The sequence below is a fragment of the Panthera onca genome, chromosome C1, assembly GCF_046562875.1.
Source record: "Panthera onca isolate mPanOnc1 chromosome C1, mPanOnc1 haplotype 2, whole genome shotgun sequence".
NCBI classification, from domain to species: domain Eukaryota; kingdom Metazoa; phylum Chordata; class Mammalia; order Carnivora; family Felidae; genus Panthera; species Panthera onca.
The window spans coordinates 180997137-181014651 of NC_138346.1; the positions used below are offsets into that span (position 1 = coordinate 180997137).

Genomic DNA, 17515 nt, shown 5'->3' on the forward strand with positions numbered 1-17515 from the left:
CACAAGCAGGGGAGGGGCAAAGAGAGAAAAGGAGACACAGAACCTGAAGCAGGCTCCAGGCTCTGAGCTATCAGCTGAGAGCCTGACTCAGCCTCGAACCCACGAACTCTGAGATCATGACCTGAACCCCAGTCAGACGCTTAACTGACTGATCTTCCCAGGTGCCCCGTGTTTACCCAACTTTTTTTTTTTTTTAACGTTTTTATTTATTTTTGAGACAGAGAGAGACAGAGCATGAATGGGGGAGGGTCAGAGAGAGGGAGACACAGAATCTGAAACAGGCTCCGGGCTCTGAGCTGTCAGCACAGGGGCCCGATGCGGGGCTCGAACTCACGGACCGCGAGATCGTGACCTGAGCCGAAGTCGGCGCTCAGCCGACTGAGCCACCCAGGCGCCCCTTCCAACTTTTGATTCTCATCAGCCGAGAGTCTTTTCCCTTCATTGGTTTGGCAGGATGATAAATGATTCATACTGCTTACTTTTAGGTCTTAATTATTTGTGATTCCTTATCTTCTGTTATTTGTGATTCTTTTCTGAGTGGAAAGGTCTGTGCTATTACCAGATTATTAGTACCCAAGACATTTCCAAAGTGGACACTGATTAATTTACCATGAAATTGTGTGCCCTGGACACATGTATATCCTCTGCTTCCAATTACTATTACTGTCTTTCCTTTATCTTCCACTCTGCTGCTTTTCATACCTTCCTGTGGTAGCTGTGGGAGGAGCGGGGGAGGGTGTTGGTAGTGGTATGGGGAAAGTGTTAAGAGTTTTAAACAGTGTGCAAATCAGATGGTAATCAGTCAGTAGAGCATTAACAATTCAGAATTGGAAAGAACCTGGATTATAGTAGTGCTAACCTTGTACAAATTGCTCGGATTTACTGAGCCTGAGGTAATTGTCCTGCAAATGTATTGTTTAGTAGATTGAAGGCATTTGTTTTCTTGCTCCTTAGTATATTTGGAGTATCAGATCCATAGCTTTCCTTCTGTCTTCTAGAAAGCACTTAGCTCTGAGTGCTATGGTGAATGCAAAGAAGTATGGTTCTTGCCTTCATGAGCTTAGACTCTATTTGAGGACAAAAAACACATAGGTGGGAAAAGAAGCATAAACATAGGACATAATATGTGTAAATTTAAATGTCTTCAAATAGTGTTAAGCAGTAAAAATTGAGAGAGTGTGAGAATGATTGAAAATGCTCAGGGGATGGAGGAGAGACTTTAATTGGGCCTTGTGACTACTGGCTGTAGTAGATGAGTCTAGCTGCTTTTAAAATAAATGTAAGAATTTATTGTACATGTCTGAATATAAGGTGATTCTTATTTTCACAATGACAAGATAATGAAAATATTTTGGTCAGCCTGAATATATAAACTTTTTTAAGCTTGTAGAAGAAATAGCCTTTAAGTTCAGCTTAATAAGTTATGCATACAGATTTAAAATTATATAATATAAAATACTGCCTTATTACCTTTTTTATATTTGTTTCATGAAGAACATTATTCAAACCCTTCACATGCATTTTAAACGTTAGTTTCTTCCTCATTACCAGGTTAGTTTCTCAGTTTTTCAGAGCACATAATCTTAATTTTTGTTTAAGTGGCTTGAGATAGAGTTATTTTTAAAAAATTGGATATGGTACTTTCCTGGGAATTTTAATCTCAAGTCACAAGAACTCATTTGCTATTCGTGAGCTTTACAATGAAACCTTTTCAAACCCAATCTTTAACAGGTGTATTTTATTTTATTTTATTTTAAGTTTATATATTTATTTATTTTGAGAGAGTGGGAGAGAACTTACACGTGAGAGAAGGAGGGGGGAGAGGTGCAGAGAGAGAGAGAGAGAGAGAGAGAGAGAGAGAGAGGGAGGGAGGGAGGGAGGGAGGGAGAGAGAAAGAGAATCCCAAGCAGGCTCTGTGCTATCTCGGAACTTGACACAGGGCTCCATCTCACAAACCATGAGATCATGACCTGAGCCAAGAGATCAAGAGTCAGATGCTTAACTGACTGAGCTACCCAGGCTCCTCTAACAGGCTTATTTATAATGGCATCTAAAGTTTTAATTGTGAAATTATTACTCCCCCCTCCCAACTAGGAAATCTGTGTTGAACTTCTTTCTCTTCTTTTTTCTTTTTTAAATTTTTTATTTGGGGTGTGTGTGTGTGTGTGTGTGTGGAGAGGGGCAAAGGGAGAGAGAGAGAATCTTAAGCAGACTTCATGCTCAGTGTGGAGCCCTATGCAAGGCTCGATCCCATGACCCTGGGATCATGACCTGAGCCAATATCAAGAGTCAGATGCTCAACTGACTGAGCCACCCAGTTCTTTGCCATCTCTTTAAACTGATTCCATCAGGGAACCTGTGTTTAGTATCCAAAACTAGTATTGCCTGAAGTTGTTTTAGACCCTATGTCTTTTTTAAATATTTTTTTCTTCAAAAATAAAATATTTGTAAGGACTCAACTATAGAGTAATTTCCTTTTTCCTTTGGGATGATTTTGAGAGAAGAACTTTGCCCTGTATGCAGTGTCATCATCTAAAATGAATCAAAGTGTTATAAGTGAACTAGTGAGTGATGTGAAGAAGAAAGCTGAAGTAGAATGGAGAGTTCAGAACAGTGCCATCCAATATAGATGCAACTACTCTTATGTAGGTATTTGAATTTAAATTAAATGATTAATTTAATAATTGTTAATAATTATAATTCAATTTGTTGGTTACTCTGGCTATATCTTAAATGATCAGTGGGGCTGGTGGCTAGGGTATTATACAGTGCAGATATAAAACATTTCCATCATTGCAGAAAGTTCTGTTGGGTAGTTGTAGTCTGGAAGGCTGGAAGATGTTCTGTAGCCTCAGGAATTTAATGTAGTTCATTTCTAGGAATGATCATATTTATGGTAGTAGTCAAACCTCTCCCCTCAGCCACAACCCCTCACCTGAGCCAACACATTTCCTTCACCCATACAGTCACAGATCAGAGATGCATTGATTTCTCAGTTTCTAAAATAGAGTTAGTGATCCAAGAATATGAGGATTTTAGTAAATATTAGTATTGTTGGTATAGTTCAGAGATTTATACTGTGTTCATTTGAAACACAAAGTGCACTCTTTCCTCTTTGTTGTTGTCAAGGAACAGACCTCTCAAATTGCTTTGTGGTGAAAAGATCAGGATTTCTGGGAATCAGAGGGGCCTGAATTTGAGTGGCATATTCTGTATGATCTTGGATAAACCATTTAATCTCTCAGAATGTTATTTTCCTCATCTATAACATGCTTGCTTTGTAGAGTGAGGATTAAATGAGACATGTAATAATGTGTAATTACTTTACATAGTGTCTTGCACATGACAGATGTTCCTTCTCCCTTTATTCCTCTAAGTCCAAAAAGACATCTAATGAAGATTAATTCACTTAACACTTCCATTCATAAATTTGTCAGAGGGCATTTATTCAGCATTTACTATATGCAAAGCTTTCTTCTCAGTGGTGGATATATAGCAGTGAACCAAAACAAGTAAGACTGTCATCGTGGCACTTACATTTTCATAGGAGGAGACAGACAATAAGTGATACAAGTAAGTTATATAATGTGTCAGAAAGTGATCATTTCTAAGCAAAAAAATAAAACAGGGAAGAAAGATATAAATAAAGTAGGTGGGGGGGGGGGTCTGCAGTTTTCTGAAAAAAGTGGGCAGGTGACAATTGAATAAAGACCTGGAGGAATGGAATTAGTGAATGAGCCATGTATCTGGGGGCAAGAACATCTCAGGAAGGGGGAGTAGTAACCACAAATACCCTTAAGTGGAAAATCAGGCCTCCATTTTCTAGGAACATCAAGAAGATAATGTGGCTCAGGAAAGGAGGAGGAGGTGAAGTTAGAGATTACAGGAGTGAGGGAGAAATAAGCCATATTAAGGATGTTTTTATCTCTGAGTAAAAGTCAGTGGAAGATTTTGAGTAGAGGGTTGACATGGTCTGACATACATTTTAATAGCTTCACTGTGGCCACTCTGATAATACACTGTAGATGAGCCAGGGGAAAGCAAGGAAATCAGTTAGGATGCTGTTGCAATAATAGAGGAGGGAGAATATGGAGGCTTAGATCAGAGTGGTAGCAGTGCAATGTGATCAAATTCTGAATGTGTTTTAACATTTCAGCTATCAGAATTTGCCAGTGAATGGGAACGAGGGAGTCAAGGGTACACCAAGGTTTTTGAGTGGACCAACTGTCACTTATTGAGATAGAGACACTTTTATATTCTGCTTTATGTATTCTTATTTTTCCTCCTGGCTTCCCAAGGTTTCGGGCTGTCTTGTCCATGTGTTATCCATAATACTTGGCACAGTTCTTTTTGTTTGGTTGTTTTAACCTAGTGCAGAGTAATTGCAACCTACTTTCCTAAATTAAATTTATTTTGGATGTTCATCAACCTCAAAATGGAGACAACTATATTTAGGGCTGCTAAATACCAAGGAAGAGTGTTTTCCTTATGTTGTTGCTTATAACATAAAGTACCTCTGGCTTGTTGGCTTTGCTCAACCATCCAAAGCCTTCCCTTTAATCCTGTAGGATGTCTGCCTTCATAAATTCTTTAAACTGCTAATCTTCTGACATTTCTCTTTTCCATGTTTTAGCTTAAAATCTGAATCTTAGAAAAGGCAGATTAGTTGACATTCTCCCCTTTCTCTTTTTACATTCATTGAATAAAGTGGAAGGAAGTTGGGGTGTCTGGGTGGCTCAGTCGGTTAAGTGTTTGACTTTTGCTCACGTCATGATCTCATGGTCTGTGGGTTCGAGCCCCTCATCAGGCTCTGTGCTGACAGCTCAGAGCCTGGAGCCTGCTTTGGATTCTTGTCTCCCTCTCTCTCTGCCCCTCCCCTGCTTGCACTGTCTCTCTCTTTCTCAAAAGTAAGTAAACATTAAAAACTTTTTTTTTTTTTTTAAACAGAAGGCAGTTATTTTCTTTTTTTTCTTTTTTTTTCAATATATGAAGTTAATTGTCAAATTGGTTTCCATACAACACCCAGTGCTCATCCCAAAGGTACCCTCCTCAATACCCATCACCCACCCCCCATCAACCCTCAGTTTGTTCTCAGTTTTTAAGAATCTCTTATGTTTTGGCTCCCTGCCTCTCTAACCTCTTTTTTTTTTTTTCTTCCCCTCCCTCATGGGTTTCTGTTAAGTTTCTCAGGATCCATGTAAGAGGGAAACCATATGGTATCTGTCTTTCTCTGTATGGCTTATTTCACTTAGCATCACACTCTCCAGTTCCATCCATGTTGCTACAAAGGGCCATATTTCATTCTTTCTCATTGCCACGTAGTACTCCATTGTGTATATAAACCACAATTTCTTTATCCATTCGTCAGTTGATGGATATTTAGGTTCTTTCCATCATTTGGCTATTGTTGAGAGTGCTGCTATAAACATTGGGGTACAAGTGCCCCTATGCATCAGTACTCCTGTATCCCTTGGGTAAATTCCTAGCAGTACTACTGCTGGGTCATAGGGTAGGTCTATTTTTAATTTTTTGAGGAACCTCCACACTGTTTTCCAGAGTGGCTGCACCAATTTGCATTCCCACCAACAATGCAAGAGGGTTCCTGTTTCTCCACATCCTCTCCAGCATCTATAGTCTCCTGATTTGTTCATTTTAGCCACTCTGACTGGTGTGAGGTGATATCTGCATGTGGTTTTGATTTGTATTTCCCTGATGAGGAGCGACGTTGAGCATCTTTTCATGTGCCTGTTGGCCATCCGGATGTAGAAGGCAGTTACTTTATACTAAGCAGAAGAGAGAGGGGTGACTAGGTCTTTATGTGATGCTGACCAAAGTCTAAGTACCATGAAGTTTCCTCAGGAGAGGCAAAGAACCTGGAGAAGGGAAGTGACTGTCACTGAAACCACCTTTTCTAATTTTTGCTTTTAGTAAATGAGATCTTGGTTGCCAGTTCCTTTTGATCCCAGCTATATGGTTTTCCCAATTTGCTATTTGGTTTTTCATCCTTAGATATTTATTTGACAAGGGTGAGTCTCTCAGGTACCATTATTAATCTTAGGATCTGTCTTCTATTTCTTTGACTTTAATTTGGTCTACACCATTGCTGATGCTGCATGTTGAGCTATTTTGATAGTGATACCTACTTGGAAGGATTCAGTGAACATTTTTTGCATTTGACTAAAAACAGATTGTGGAATGGTTACATTTCCTAAATTGTTCTGCTTTCTGGTTTCTTTCCCTAAAGGAAAAAAAAAATCAAATTAGACCTTATTAAAATGAAATATTTGGCTGTTAGGAGCTGTTTTAGGGTTGCCAATTGTAATTCTTTTTTAGTACAAAGGTAAACAGCAATAGATTGGTAAAAAAATTTAAAAAAACCAACACATTAAATAAATTTAAATTTAGACTTGTGGGGCTGTTAAACTATTCACTTTTCTTCAACTATGGTTTCATCATCTTATTTGTAAGTGATAGAGTATTTAGATGATGTAACCATTATTTAAGTAGTGAAGAAAGGAAAAATCTCCAGAAGTAAGTTGTCTGCAATAGGTAAATGTTGAAAATCTTCTTTTTTTTTAAATAGTGTCCATTCCTTGCTTTCAACATTTTGTGATGAATAACTATTTGTGATTTTAAACAGGAATAAATCTTGGTATGGCACACATGGATGGATCTAGAGGATATAATGCTAAGTGAAATAAGTCAGTCAAAGAAAGATAAACACCCATATGATTTCACTTATTATGGAATTTAAGAAACAAAAAGAAAGAAAAAGACAAACAAGCATACTCTTAAATATAGAGAAATAAACTGGTAGTACCAGAGGGAGGGGTAGGGGGATTAAGATTACACTTACTGTGATGAGCACTGAATAATGTATAGAATTGTTGAATCACCATATTGTACACTTGGAATGAATATAACACTGTGCATTAATTATACTGGAATTTGAAACAAAGGAAAAAAAATCTTGGTATGTCAAATGTTACAATAAAAGCAGCTCATCTTTACTGAGTATTTTACTATTTATCAAATACCATTCAAGCATTTAGTATGTGTTAATAAGTTTCATCAAATCCCAATGAACAAGTACTGTTATCACTCTCATTTTACTGATGAGAGAACTGAGACAATGTAAGTAACTTTCTTAAAATTACATAACTAGTAAATGATGGAGCTAGGAAAAACTGGCATTCTGGTGTAAGAGCCTTCACTCCTCACTTTGAGCATATTTAATAATATACTCATTCTACATATGAGCTTCTGAAGGATCTATGCTTTTAGACATTAAGTAAATTCGAAAATAATAAATGGTTTAGGGGGAATTAATAGATTGTATATGTAATGTCAGAATAAAGGATTTTATATAGGTCTCTAAAATTTATGCTGTAAACAATCTGTACTTGTTCCCAAACTTGGCCGTGCTAAGAATCTCTGGAGGAGTTTGTGAGGGGAAAAAACAAATTTCTGGGCCCCATTCCATACTACCTGAATTTGAATCACGGGGTTCAGGACTTCAGTATATCTGTATTTTTAGCCCAGCATGAGGCAGACATTTATGCACCAGTGGTACATAGCATATAGCAAAATAGACTAAAACAAAAAACATATAAGGATGAATAATTACAGTGGCTAACATTTATAGAGTACTTTCTTGTATTATCTCATTTAATCCTTATAACAACCTTGTGAATTAAGTTGGTATTATTACTCCATTTTGTAGATAAGGAAACTAAATCTTTTGGCCAATTTAACATGGCCAAAGTCAAACAGGTAATAAACACATGATAGAACAAGGATTTGAAAACAGATCTGTCAGACTACAGAACATAGAACATTCTACAATTGATTCCATCCTATAATAGTGGATTATAGACCAGAGAAATATTGAATACGAATTATTACTGTAGTTTTTTTTGTTTGTTTAAAAAAGAAAATATAAAAAGAAAGTATAAAAATTACTGTTTGTATGCCATCTCTTTTTTATCCATTTTCTATTAATGACAGTAGGTCATCATATTTGGTAAATTCCCTGGGGCCAATTGCACCATTAAAAATTTGGTTAATGCATATATGTAACTGTAACTGAGATTTATGTTGAGGCTCAGATGAGCATATATGTATCTCCTCCTACTTCTCTGATAACTTCTTTTTAATATATTCTCTGATTTTGTTTTTCGTACATACTCCTTAAATACTGACATTCCATAGATTCCATCATGAGCCATTTCTTTGTTCACATTATCCTTCATTTTGGATAAACTTAATACATTCGTAAGACTTTTGCAAAGACTTTTTAAAAAGTTGGTTTTATAACATAAAACATAAAGTGTACCATCTTATTCTTTTTTGAGTAAATTAATAGTGTTAAGTATATTCACATTGTTGTGAAACAGATCTCCAGAATGTTTTCATCTTGCTAAACTGAAACTCTGTACCTATTAATCTACAACTTTACCTTTTTCCCTCCTCCCATTCTACTTTCTGTTTCTATGAATTTCACTATTCTAAGTATTTCATATGAATAGAATCATACAGTAGTTGTCATTTTTTTGACATTTGACATTTTTTGGCTTATTTCACTTAACATAATGCACTCAAGGTTTATCCATGTTATTGTCTGTGACAGTATTTCCTTTTTTTAAAGCTGAATAGTATTCCATTGTATGAGTATACCACATTTTCTCTTATATATAATATATATATATTTATTTATATATAATTTTTAATTATGTATACATTATATATATAATAACATATATATATATATATATATATATATATATATATATATATATATATATATAAAATAACCTTGACCTTGAGGTTAAGACCTGAACTGAGATTAAGAGTCAGATGCTTAACTGACTGAGTTACCCAGGTGTCCCTGTTTTCTTTATTCATTACTATTGATGGGCATTTGGGTTGCTTCCACCTCTTGGCTGTTGTGAATAGTGCTGCTGTGAACATCAGTATACAAGTATCTCTTTGAGACCCTGCTTCCAAATAATTCAGATATATCCCCAGAAGTGAGATTGCTGGATCATTTGGTAGTTCTATTTTTTCCAAATACTTTTCAAGTAGATGACCCATGACTCCAAAGTCAGAATATTGAACTCACACATTTTACATTCTTGATCTCTTGGACATGTCTTTTTAAAAAAATTTTTTTTAATGTTTATTTTTGAGAGAGAGACAGACAGACAGGGTGTGAGCAGGGGAGGAGCAGAGAGAGAGGGAGTCACAGACCTGAAGCAGGCTCCAGGCTCTGGGCTGTCAGCACAGAGCCCAATACGGGGCTCAGCCTCACAAACTGTGAGATCATGACCTGAGCCGAAGTTGGGCACTCAACCAACTGAGCCACCCAGGCACCCCAAGACATTTCTATATGAATGTTCCAAGTGTACTTCAAAATCAACATGCCTATAACTGAAAGCCTCAAATCTCCCTATCCTCACCAGCCTGTCACTTTGCTCATGTTCTTGGGTTCATGAATACATATTCATTCATGTATTCAGTATATGTTAACTCACAACACCTAGGGACCAGGCATTGTTTTTGGTGTTGAGGACACATCAGTGAACAAAATAAGGTCATTTGGATCTCACAATAAGGATGAGGTTAGACAGATAACACAAAAAGACAAACAATTTGTTAGGTAGAGTGTTATGGCTAAGAGGTTCTCTTTTAGATAGAATGGTTAGGGAAAGTCTCTCTGAGGTGACCTTTGAGTAGAAACCTTACTGAAGTGAGGGAGTGAGATATGTGGATATCTAAAGAGCATTGTAGGCAGAAGGAAAAATAAATATAAGGGGTTTGATATGGGAGCATATTTCACTTGTTCAAGAAATTGTAAGGAAATCAGAGCAACTAGAGTAAGTGAACCTCAGGGATATTGTAAGAAGATGATGTCAGTGAAGGAGCTGGAGCCAGCTAATACAGTCTTCTTACAATGTCAGAATACAGTCATTGAGTTTTACTCTGCTGGTATGGTAAGGCATTAGAGTATGGAAAGGGTTTTATTTGACTTGACAATTATAAGCATCATGGTGGCTTCTGTGTGAACAAGCAGTAAGCAAGTGAGGCAAAGACAGTAGCAGGGAGACCAGTTTGGAAACTGCTGAAATCCAGAGGAAAGATGATGGTTTAGATAGGGTGGTAATCGAGGAGATTCTACATTTTGCAAGTAGAATTTCTCATAGGTCAGATGTGGAATGTGAGAGAAAGGAATTGAGGATGACTATATATTTTTGACTTGAGTGACGGAATCTTTAGAATTGCTTGCCAGTTGTGATGATTGGGAGGACTGGAGCAGGAATAGTCTACTCAGTTACCCAAGCCAGAAGCCTGGGCATCATTCTCAACAATTTTCTCTTTTCAATTCGTGTTTCACAGTGCTGACCAAATGATGTTCCTGAAGGGCAAATTTCAGTTGCAGCAGTTGCCTGCCCATTATCTTCAGGTTAAGTAAAACTTTTAATGCTTGTATTTGTACTGCTTCTCATAATCTACCTCTTGCTTACCTTTCCAACTGGCTCCTCACTGCTTCCTCACCCAAACCTTTGCTGAAGCCACACAAAACTAGTTTCCACTTCTTGAATGGACTTACAGAAAAAAAAGATTTTTTTCCCCTGAATGCTCTTACTCAGCTTTTCCCCCTAGAAGAGCTCTGCTGTAACATTTGGTTCAAACATCACCCCTTCTTCCCAGCTTTTTCCTGGCATTCAAATTACTTCCACTGTTTTGCCTTTGCCTTCATTTAGTATCTTATATATTCCTCTATTGAAGTTTATGATCAGTGGAAGGAAGAGTTATCAATAGAGTACTTGAAGAAGGGTTATCATAGTGATGAACATGTTTGGAAAGTAGGAATTTGAAAGAACATTTAGAAGAGGATAAATATAGTAGATTGTTGGAAACAGTCTGTTACAGATATTTACAGAAAATTAAATAATCATTTGTGGAAAAAACTTTCCTTTCTGCCCAGAAAGAAAGAGGGAGAAAATGGTGTAGAGCATCTTTTTTGAGGCCTCATTGGTTTCCCACCATTATCTCATATTCTTTCTCTAGAACTCTACAATTTAGTGTGGACATTTATATCTACTTTTGTTTCTTTGGCCTGTCACTTTTGTAGCTGGGAAAGTTTTCATCCCAAAATGGATCCTTTTCTTATAGCTCCTTTGATTAACAGAATACTAATAAGGTCTGTGAAATAATAGAAAAAAATATATTGGTCTCTGTCCCTCAGTTTCTGACACAGAGCTTCTAAAACCCTTATAATTTCTTAAGTGATAAGGATAATACTAGTGGCATCTTTTGTTCTACTATTTCATTTTTGACCCTAGTTTTTTTTTTTTTTTTTAACATTTATTTATTTTTGAGAAAGAGACAGAGCATGAGCAGGGGTAGGGGCAGAGAGAGAGAGGGAGACACAGAACCCGAAGCAGGCTCCAGGCTCTGAGCTGTCAGCATGGAGCCCGACGCGGGGCTCGAGCTCATGAACTGTGACATCATGACCTGAGCTGAAGTCGGACGCTTAACCAACTGAGCCACCCAGACGCCCCTTTGATCCTAGTTCTTGACCATAGAGCTCCTAAATCCCTTGGAATTTCCTGGGTGATACAAGTGTCTTTTGTTCTAATGAGGAGACTTTTGGGCTCCTGGATAGTTTCAGGATGGGGGCTGGTCACCAGAAAGACCAAACCATGATTAGAAGCTTCAAACTATCAGTCCTACTCCATCCTCCAGGAAGGGGAGAAGGACTGGAAATTGAATTAGTGATTGATCATGCTTACGTAATTGAAGCTTCCATAAAAATCGCAATAATGCAGGTTGGGAAGCTTCCAGGTTGGGGAGTAGTATATGTGGAGGGAGAGTGTGCCTAGAGAAAGCATGGAAGCTCCGCATGCCTTCCCACATACCTTTCTGTAGGCATCTCTTCCACCTGGCTTTTCCTGAATTGTATCTTTTTATAATAAGTCAGTAAATTAAGAAGTAAAATGTTTTCCTGAATTCTTTGAGCCGCTCTAGCAAATTAATTGAAGAGAGGGTTGTGGGAATCTCTGATGTATGGCAGGTGGGTCAGAAGCACAGGTAATAGTCTGGACTTTGTGATGAGCATCTGAAGAGGGGTGGTGGGGAGTAGTTTTATGGTCCTGAGCCCTTAACTGGTGGGATCTGATGCTGCTATCTCCAGGTAGATAGTGTCAGAATTGAGTTAAATTGTAGAACACTTAGCTGGTGTTGCAGAATTGCTTGGTGTATAGAAAACCCACACATCTGGTGTCAGGTGAAGTAGTATTGTTTGTAGTGGAGTATTGAGAGTAGAGGAGACACACAGTGTCCCTCCATCTCCCCCCAATACAAGATTAAAGGTGAAAATTCCACAATTCATAGCTGTAGAATGATGGGCTCTTACAATTCTTCTGATTGGCTCTACTCAGGGTGAAATCATGAGAGGAGGATGATTTTATCAATTTAGTGTGGACATTTATATCTTCTTTTGTTTTCTCAATACTCAGAATAGTTCCAGATGATTAATTAAATATTTGTGGGATGGGTTAATGTTGGAATGAGTGAATGAAATACCAAATGAATGAATAAGATTCATGAGTGCTATGTAAGTACAACACAGTGGAAGAATCATTGAGACTTTTAAGGCAAACCAAGAAACAGACTTCAACTATAGAGAACAAACTGATGGTTACCAGAGGAGAGGTGGGTGGGAGGATGGGTTAAATAGGTGATGGGGATTAAGGAGTGCCCTTGTGATGAGCACCGGTGTTGAATCACTTAATTGTACACCTAAAGCTAATATGACCTTGTATGTTAGCTAGAATTTAAGTAAAAACTTAAAAAAAAAAAATAAAGGAAGAAAAATCATTGAGAAAAAGGTAGTGTGAGTCAGTTAAATTTTCTTGAAGAAAATGATTCACATCTGGGTCTTCAACTCCATTAGGCAACAATAGGCATTCCTTCCTTCATGATCCCATATTGCCTTTCACATTGCTTTACAATTAGTTGTTTCTATAACTGCCTGTCCTGGGAGGAATGTGTCTCATCATTTTTATATTTTCTCCAGCACTGTGCTCAGTGAATAAAAGAATGAAGGAATTTGAACTGGTGGAAAAGAGGATATTCTGTAAAGGATCAGTATGATTGGAGGAGAGAAAGTCTGTATTTGTTTGAAGAATTCACTTGATGGCAAGATCAGAGTTGTGAATGCTAAAATACTAGTACTGTACTTTGTGGACCCAATGTTTATTTTTTAGTTATTTTGAAAATATTTTGAATCTGACATACCATAGAGTAGTAATTTCAAATTTAACAAAAGTATACTAATTTTAGAAAGTATTTTTCTATATATTAAGTATGTTCAGGAGATGGAAAAATGGATAATGGACACAACAAAGCCAGTGTTAACAACAATAATTATTATTCTAGTTCACAGGCTTTCCAAACATGTGGAATATGTAGAGTTGCCTATATTCTTAATTCTGTCAACTAATAATATATACGATTATATATATGTATATGTATAATGAAAATGTGTTTATTCTATCATCATAAACTTTTAAATGTTTTTCTCTATTTATAAATTCTTGTAACTTAAATGTATTAAATATTTATTTTTACTTATCTGCAATCAGTAATTTGGAGATTAACCAGCTGAGGAGGCTGCTGATAAGAATAGAGCTGATGAGGGGCGCCTGGGTGGCTCAGTCGGTTGAGCGTCCAACTTCGCTCGGGTCACGATCTCACAGTCCGTGAGTTCGAGCCCCGCATCAGGCTCTGTGCTGACAGTTCAGAGCCTGGAGCCTGCTTCCGATTCTGTGTCTCCCTCTCTCTCTGGCCCTCCCCCCATTCATGCTCTGTCTCTCTCTGTCTCAAAAATAAATAAAAATGTTAAAAAAAAAAAATTTAAAAGAATAGAGCTGATGATAATGCTATGATGATGTAATCATTGAAGCCTGGAAAAATGGTGGTTTGTTAGTAACTAATGTGTATATACTGAGAATAATGAGTATTATATTGATAATCCTATTTTTGTACTTTAAACACTGTTTCAAGAGTTATACTTTATTTCCCATGTATTTTTTAGACTTTTATAATCTAATTTTTAATAAAACTTAAAAAATATGTTTAATAATCTCTTCTTAGGCCTCATAATATTAGACTATTTTCACATTTTTCAGTTTTGTCTAATCCTTCCCTACAGTACCTTCTTTGCTCCCTCTGTGACATATTCATGGTTTTTGCCCTTATATCTAACCCTTCTATATTAATTTTTGTCATTAGATTTCTCTTATCTTTTTCTTACATGTATGAATTCCCCAATACTCTATCTCTCTTCTTTTCACCAAAGAAGAAAGCTATAGGGAGGGAGAATTAAAATATTTTTAGGGCTTCTTTTATTTGCCTTTAAACATATATAGCTTTAATTAATCTACCTCTGAATTTTTAAATTACTTTTGTCTCCATTTGGATATTACCTGAACTGCTTATAGTAAAATTAATTATTGAATATATTTTTGTCCCTGCTAGAATGCAAGCTATGTTATATTTATTAGTATATCTCCATTGCCTAGCACAGAGCTTGGTATGTAGTTGGCAATTAATAACATACTTGTTAACTAAACAAATGATATCCTACTGTCACTTCAAAGTTAACATGTTCAAAATTGAACTCTTCTGAAATTTTCCTTTGCTTCTATATCCACTCATTATTCAGTGTCCAGATCAAATGCCATCTCTTTTCTGAAACTTTTCTTAATCCTCATAAAAATCTCTTTCCCTATTCTATATTCCTTTAGCAAATTATACTTTTATTGTACGTTCATTCTGGATTGCATTTACATATTTATGTACAGAATTTATTATGTACATAAGGTTGAGGTCAGAAACTTAACTTCCTATCCAAAATGAAATACATTATTTAAAACAATCTAAGATCTTAGAAAAAGAAAGTGGAGGTATGTTACTGTTCCTGAACAGTGTTGTGTCCTACCCCTTCTTGCTAGTTTTCACTTATCCTTCAGTCTTGGTTGAGACATTATTTCATCTAGGAAGCTTTTTGAGCTTTGGTCACTTGGCTGTGTGACTTGTTTTGTTTTGTTTTTCATTTTTGTACTCCCTATCATCCTTAATTTAACAAATAAGTATTGAGTGCTGTTTAGTTCCTGCACTGTGCTAGGCAATGGGGATAAAGTAGTGAACAAAATTGTTATTGTCTTGTCTGTCACAGAGCTTACACCCTGTTGAGAAAGACAGACATAAAACAACCACCAAATAAGTAATTATTAATTACTATGAAGGAAAAGCACAGGGTTCTATGTGAGCATAAACCTATATAGATGGGGGTTGACCAAAGAAGTATTATTTGAAAAAGTGTATCTAACAGAAAATTTGGTTATCATTAAGATTTAGCCAGACAAGAAATGAGGAAAGGGCATTTCAAACAGACATAATATCTTCAAAAGACATAAGAACAAGAGGAACTTGATGCTGTTGAGGAACAAAAAGGCCCAGTTTGGCTGAGGGTATAGTTCATTATAGAGATGAGGAAACAGGCTGAAAGAGGTTCAGTGATTATAGAACATATTAATATCATAAAATTAATAAGTGGGAAAGTCTAGATTCAAATTTTGGACTTTATAAATCCTTAATATTCTTTCCATTACACCTTGGCATTCCTGAGTGAAAATTTGAACACAGTCTTTCCAAACTCTGGTATTTTGTTTCTTTTCCAACAGCACAGAAAATTCTCTTACTGTTTTCCTAATTTTTAGCAAAGAAGATATTTGTATGTGGAACCATTGCTGTCAAGAGAAAAGAGATAATTGACCTGGCTGTAGACAGAGATGCTTCCATTGCATTTGTGGCTTTGAAAACCCATGTTAGCATGTTTGGCTCAAAGGATTTATGAGCCTCCAGAGTTGTCAGGGTTCTATGGAATCCACTCTCTGTATTAATATGTGAATTTTTCTTTCTCTCTCTCTTCTTTCTTTCCTTCTTTCTTTCTTTCTTTCTTTCTTTCTTTCTTTCTTTCTTTCTTTCTTTCTTTCTTGCCAGTGGGGCATTACAACTCTCAAAATTTATAGGAAGTACCTTACACTCTACTCTGTTTCCATTCTACAGAATAACATTGTAAACTTGACCCACTTCTGGCAAATATTTAGATTAATGTTTCACCAAATACACAAACTCCTTTTGGGAGATGATTTTCAGGCAGCTGATAAAGCATTGAAGTGTTAGGTTTTTTGTTTGTTTGTTTTTTCATTTTGATGTGGACTTGGATGGGCATGGAGAGGGAAGAAGTTGTTATGATGCAGAGGCAGAGTTGAAAATGCAAAGTTTTTCCTCCAGTGAATCTTCTCTATTACCTGTAGTGACAATCCAGGATGTAGCAGCCTGTTTGCTTAGTAGTCTGCAAAAACGTCCATATCATGTCACCTCTGTGCTATGTTCTGAGTAATTGGTGACTTGTTAGCATAGAGACCAACTTCAGGAATGTTTTATGGAAACTTCCCAGTGATGCTCCTGCCTCCTTTTGTAACCTGGTACAATTGTGGTATTGTGTTTATCAAAGAATTTATGCCTCTACGTTTTTTCCTTCTAGATGGTCTTTTTATGAAGATTTATAATTATAACATGAAAGAGTGAATTTAATTTCTGAGCTAATTCTAAAATTCTTATTGGAATTTTTCATTTGTGATTTTATATCTTAATCTGAAGAAGGAAATAATGTTAAAAATACTACTTTATGGTACTGATTTTACTTGTTCTGACATTCTTAAACATTGGTTTTTGTGGGTGTTTTGCTTGAATGAAGACTGGAACTAAGCTTTTTATGACTCAAGATTTGGGTATATTATATGCCAAATGCATTTTTTTCTTAAAATACGGTTTTATTATAGCAAGTAGAGAAACATTTTAGAGAATATTTTGTATTACTAGGGAAACATTTAGTATTTGTTTACAGTTTATTTTCCAAAATTACACTTATTTTCCTGTATAGTCTTCTCCACCCCACCCCATCTCTGAGCATTTTTCTGTTTTTGTTTTTGTTTTTTGTTTTTCTGTTTTTTTGTTTTTGTTCTTTTGTTTTTTGTTTTTTGTTTTTTTTGTTTTTTTTTTTTTTTTTTTTTGTTAAATGGGCTTCTCTGTTTTTTGTTTGCAGGCAGCTATCAATGGTGTAATACCCCAGGAAAATGGCATTCTACAAAGGTATGTTATAAGGTGCTTAATGATAGGTTGAGAATTTAGCAAAGCAAAAAGAGACAATTGTTAATCTTTTTGTTTCGCTTTTTGATAGAGCATTTGATACAGCATTCTTTGGTGTAGAAGCTCATTAATATTGTTACTGTTCTTACAGACATTTTTATTATATCAATTTCCTAAAGTCTCTAGCTTTTAACTGTATTATGTTATTTCAGAATGGGTGGTACTATTTTTAAAGCTGGTTTTATTTTATTTTTAGGAAAGCTTTTCGGGTGCCTGGGTGGCTCATTCGGTT

The 17515-nt window shown here is 36.2% G+C and overlaps 1 protein-coding gene across 4 annotated transcripts in view; it reads left to right on the forward strand.

Moving 5' to 3' along the window:
* The window catches only part of FAF1 (Fas associated factor 1), a 529381-nt gene that overhangs the window by 145916 nt on the left and 365950 nt on the right, over positions 1 to 17515 (forward strand). For 2 of the 4 annotated variants that reach the window (XM_060621411.2, XM_060621414.2), the window contains exon 3: positions 17180 to 17226. The exons of 1 other annotated variant lie outside the window; for it this stretch is intronic. In XM_060621411.2, the coding sequence (XP_060477394.1) occupies positions 17180 to 17226 (47 nt within the window). Of the gene's footprint in view, positions 1 to 10395; positions 10463 to 17179; positions 17227 to 17515 lie in introns of all 4 variants that reach the window. One more of the 4 variants, XM_060621412.2, reaches the window with a different exon arrangement.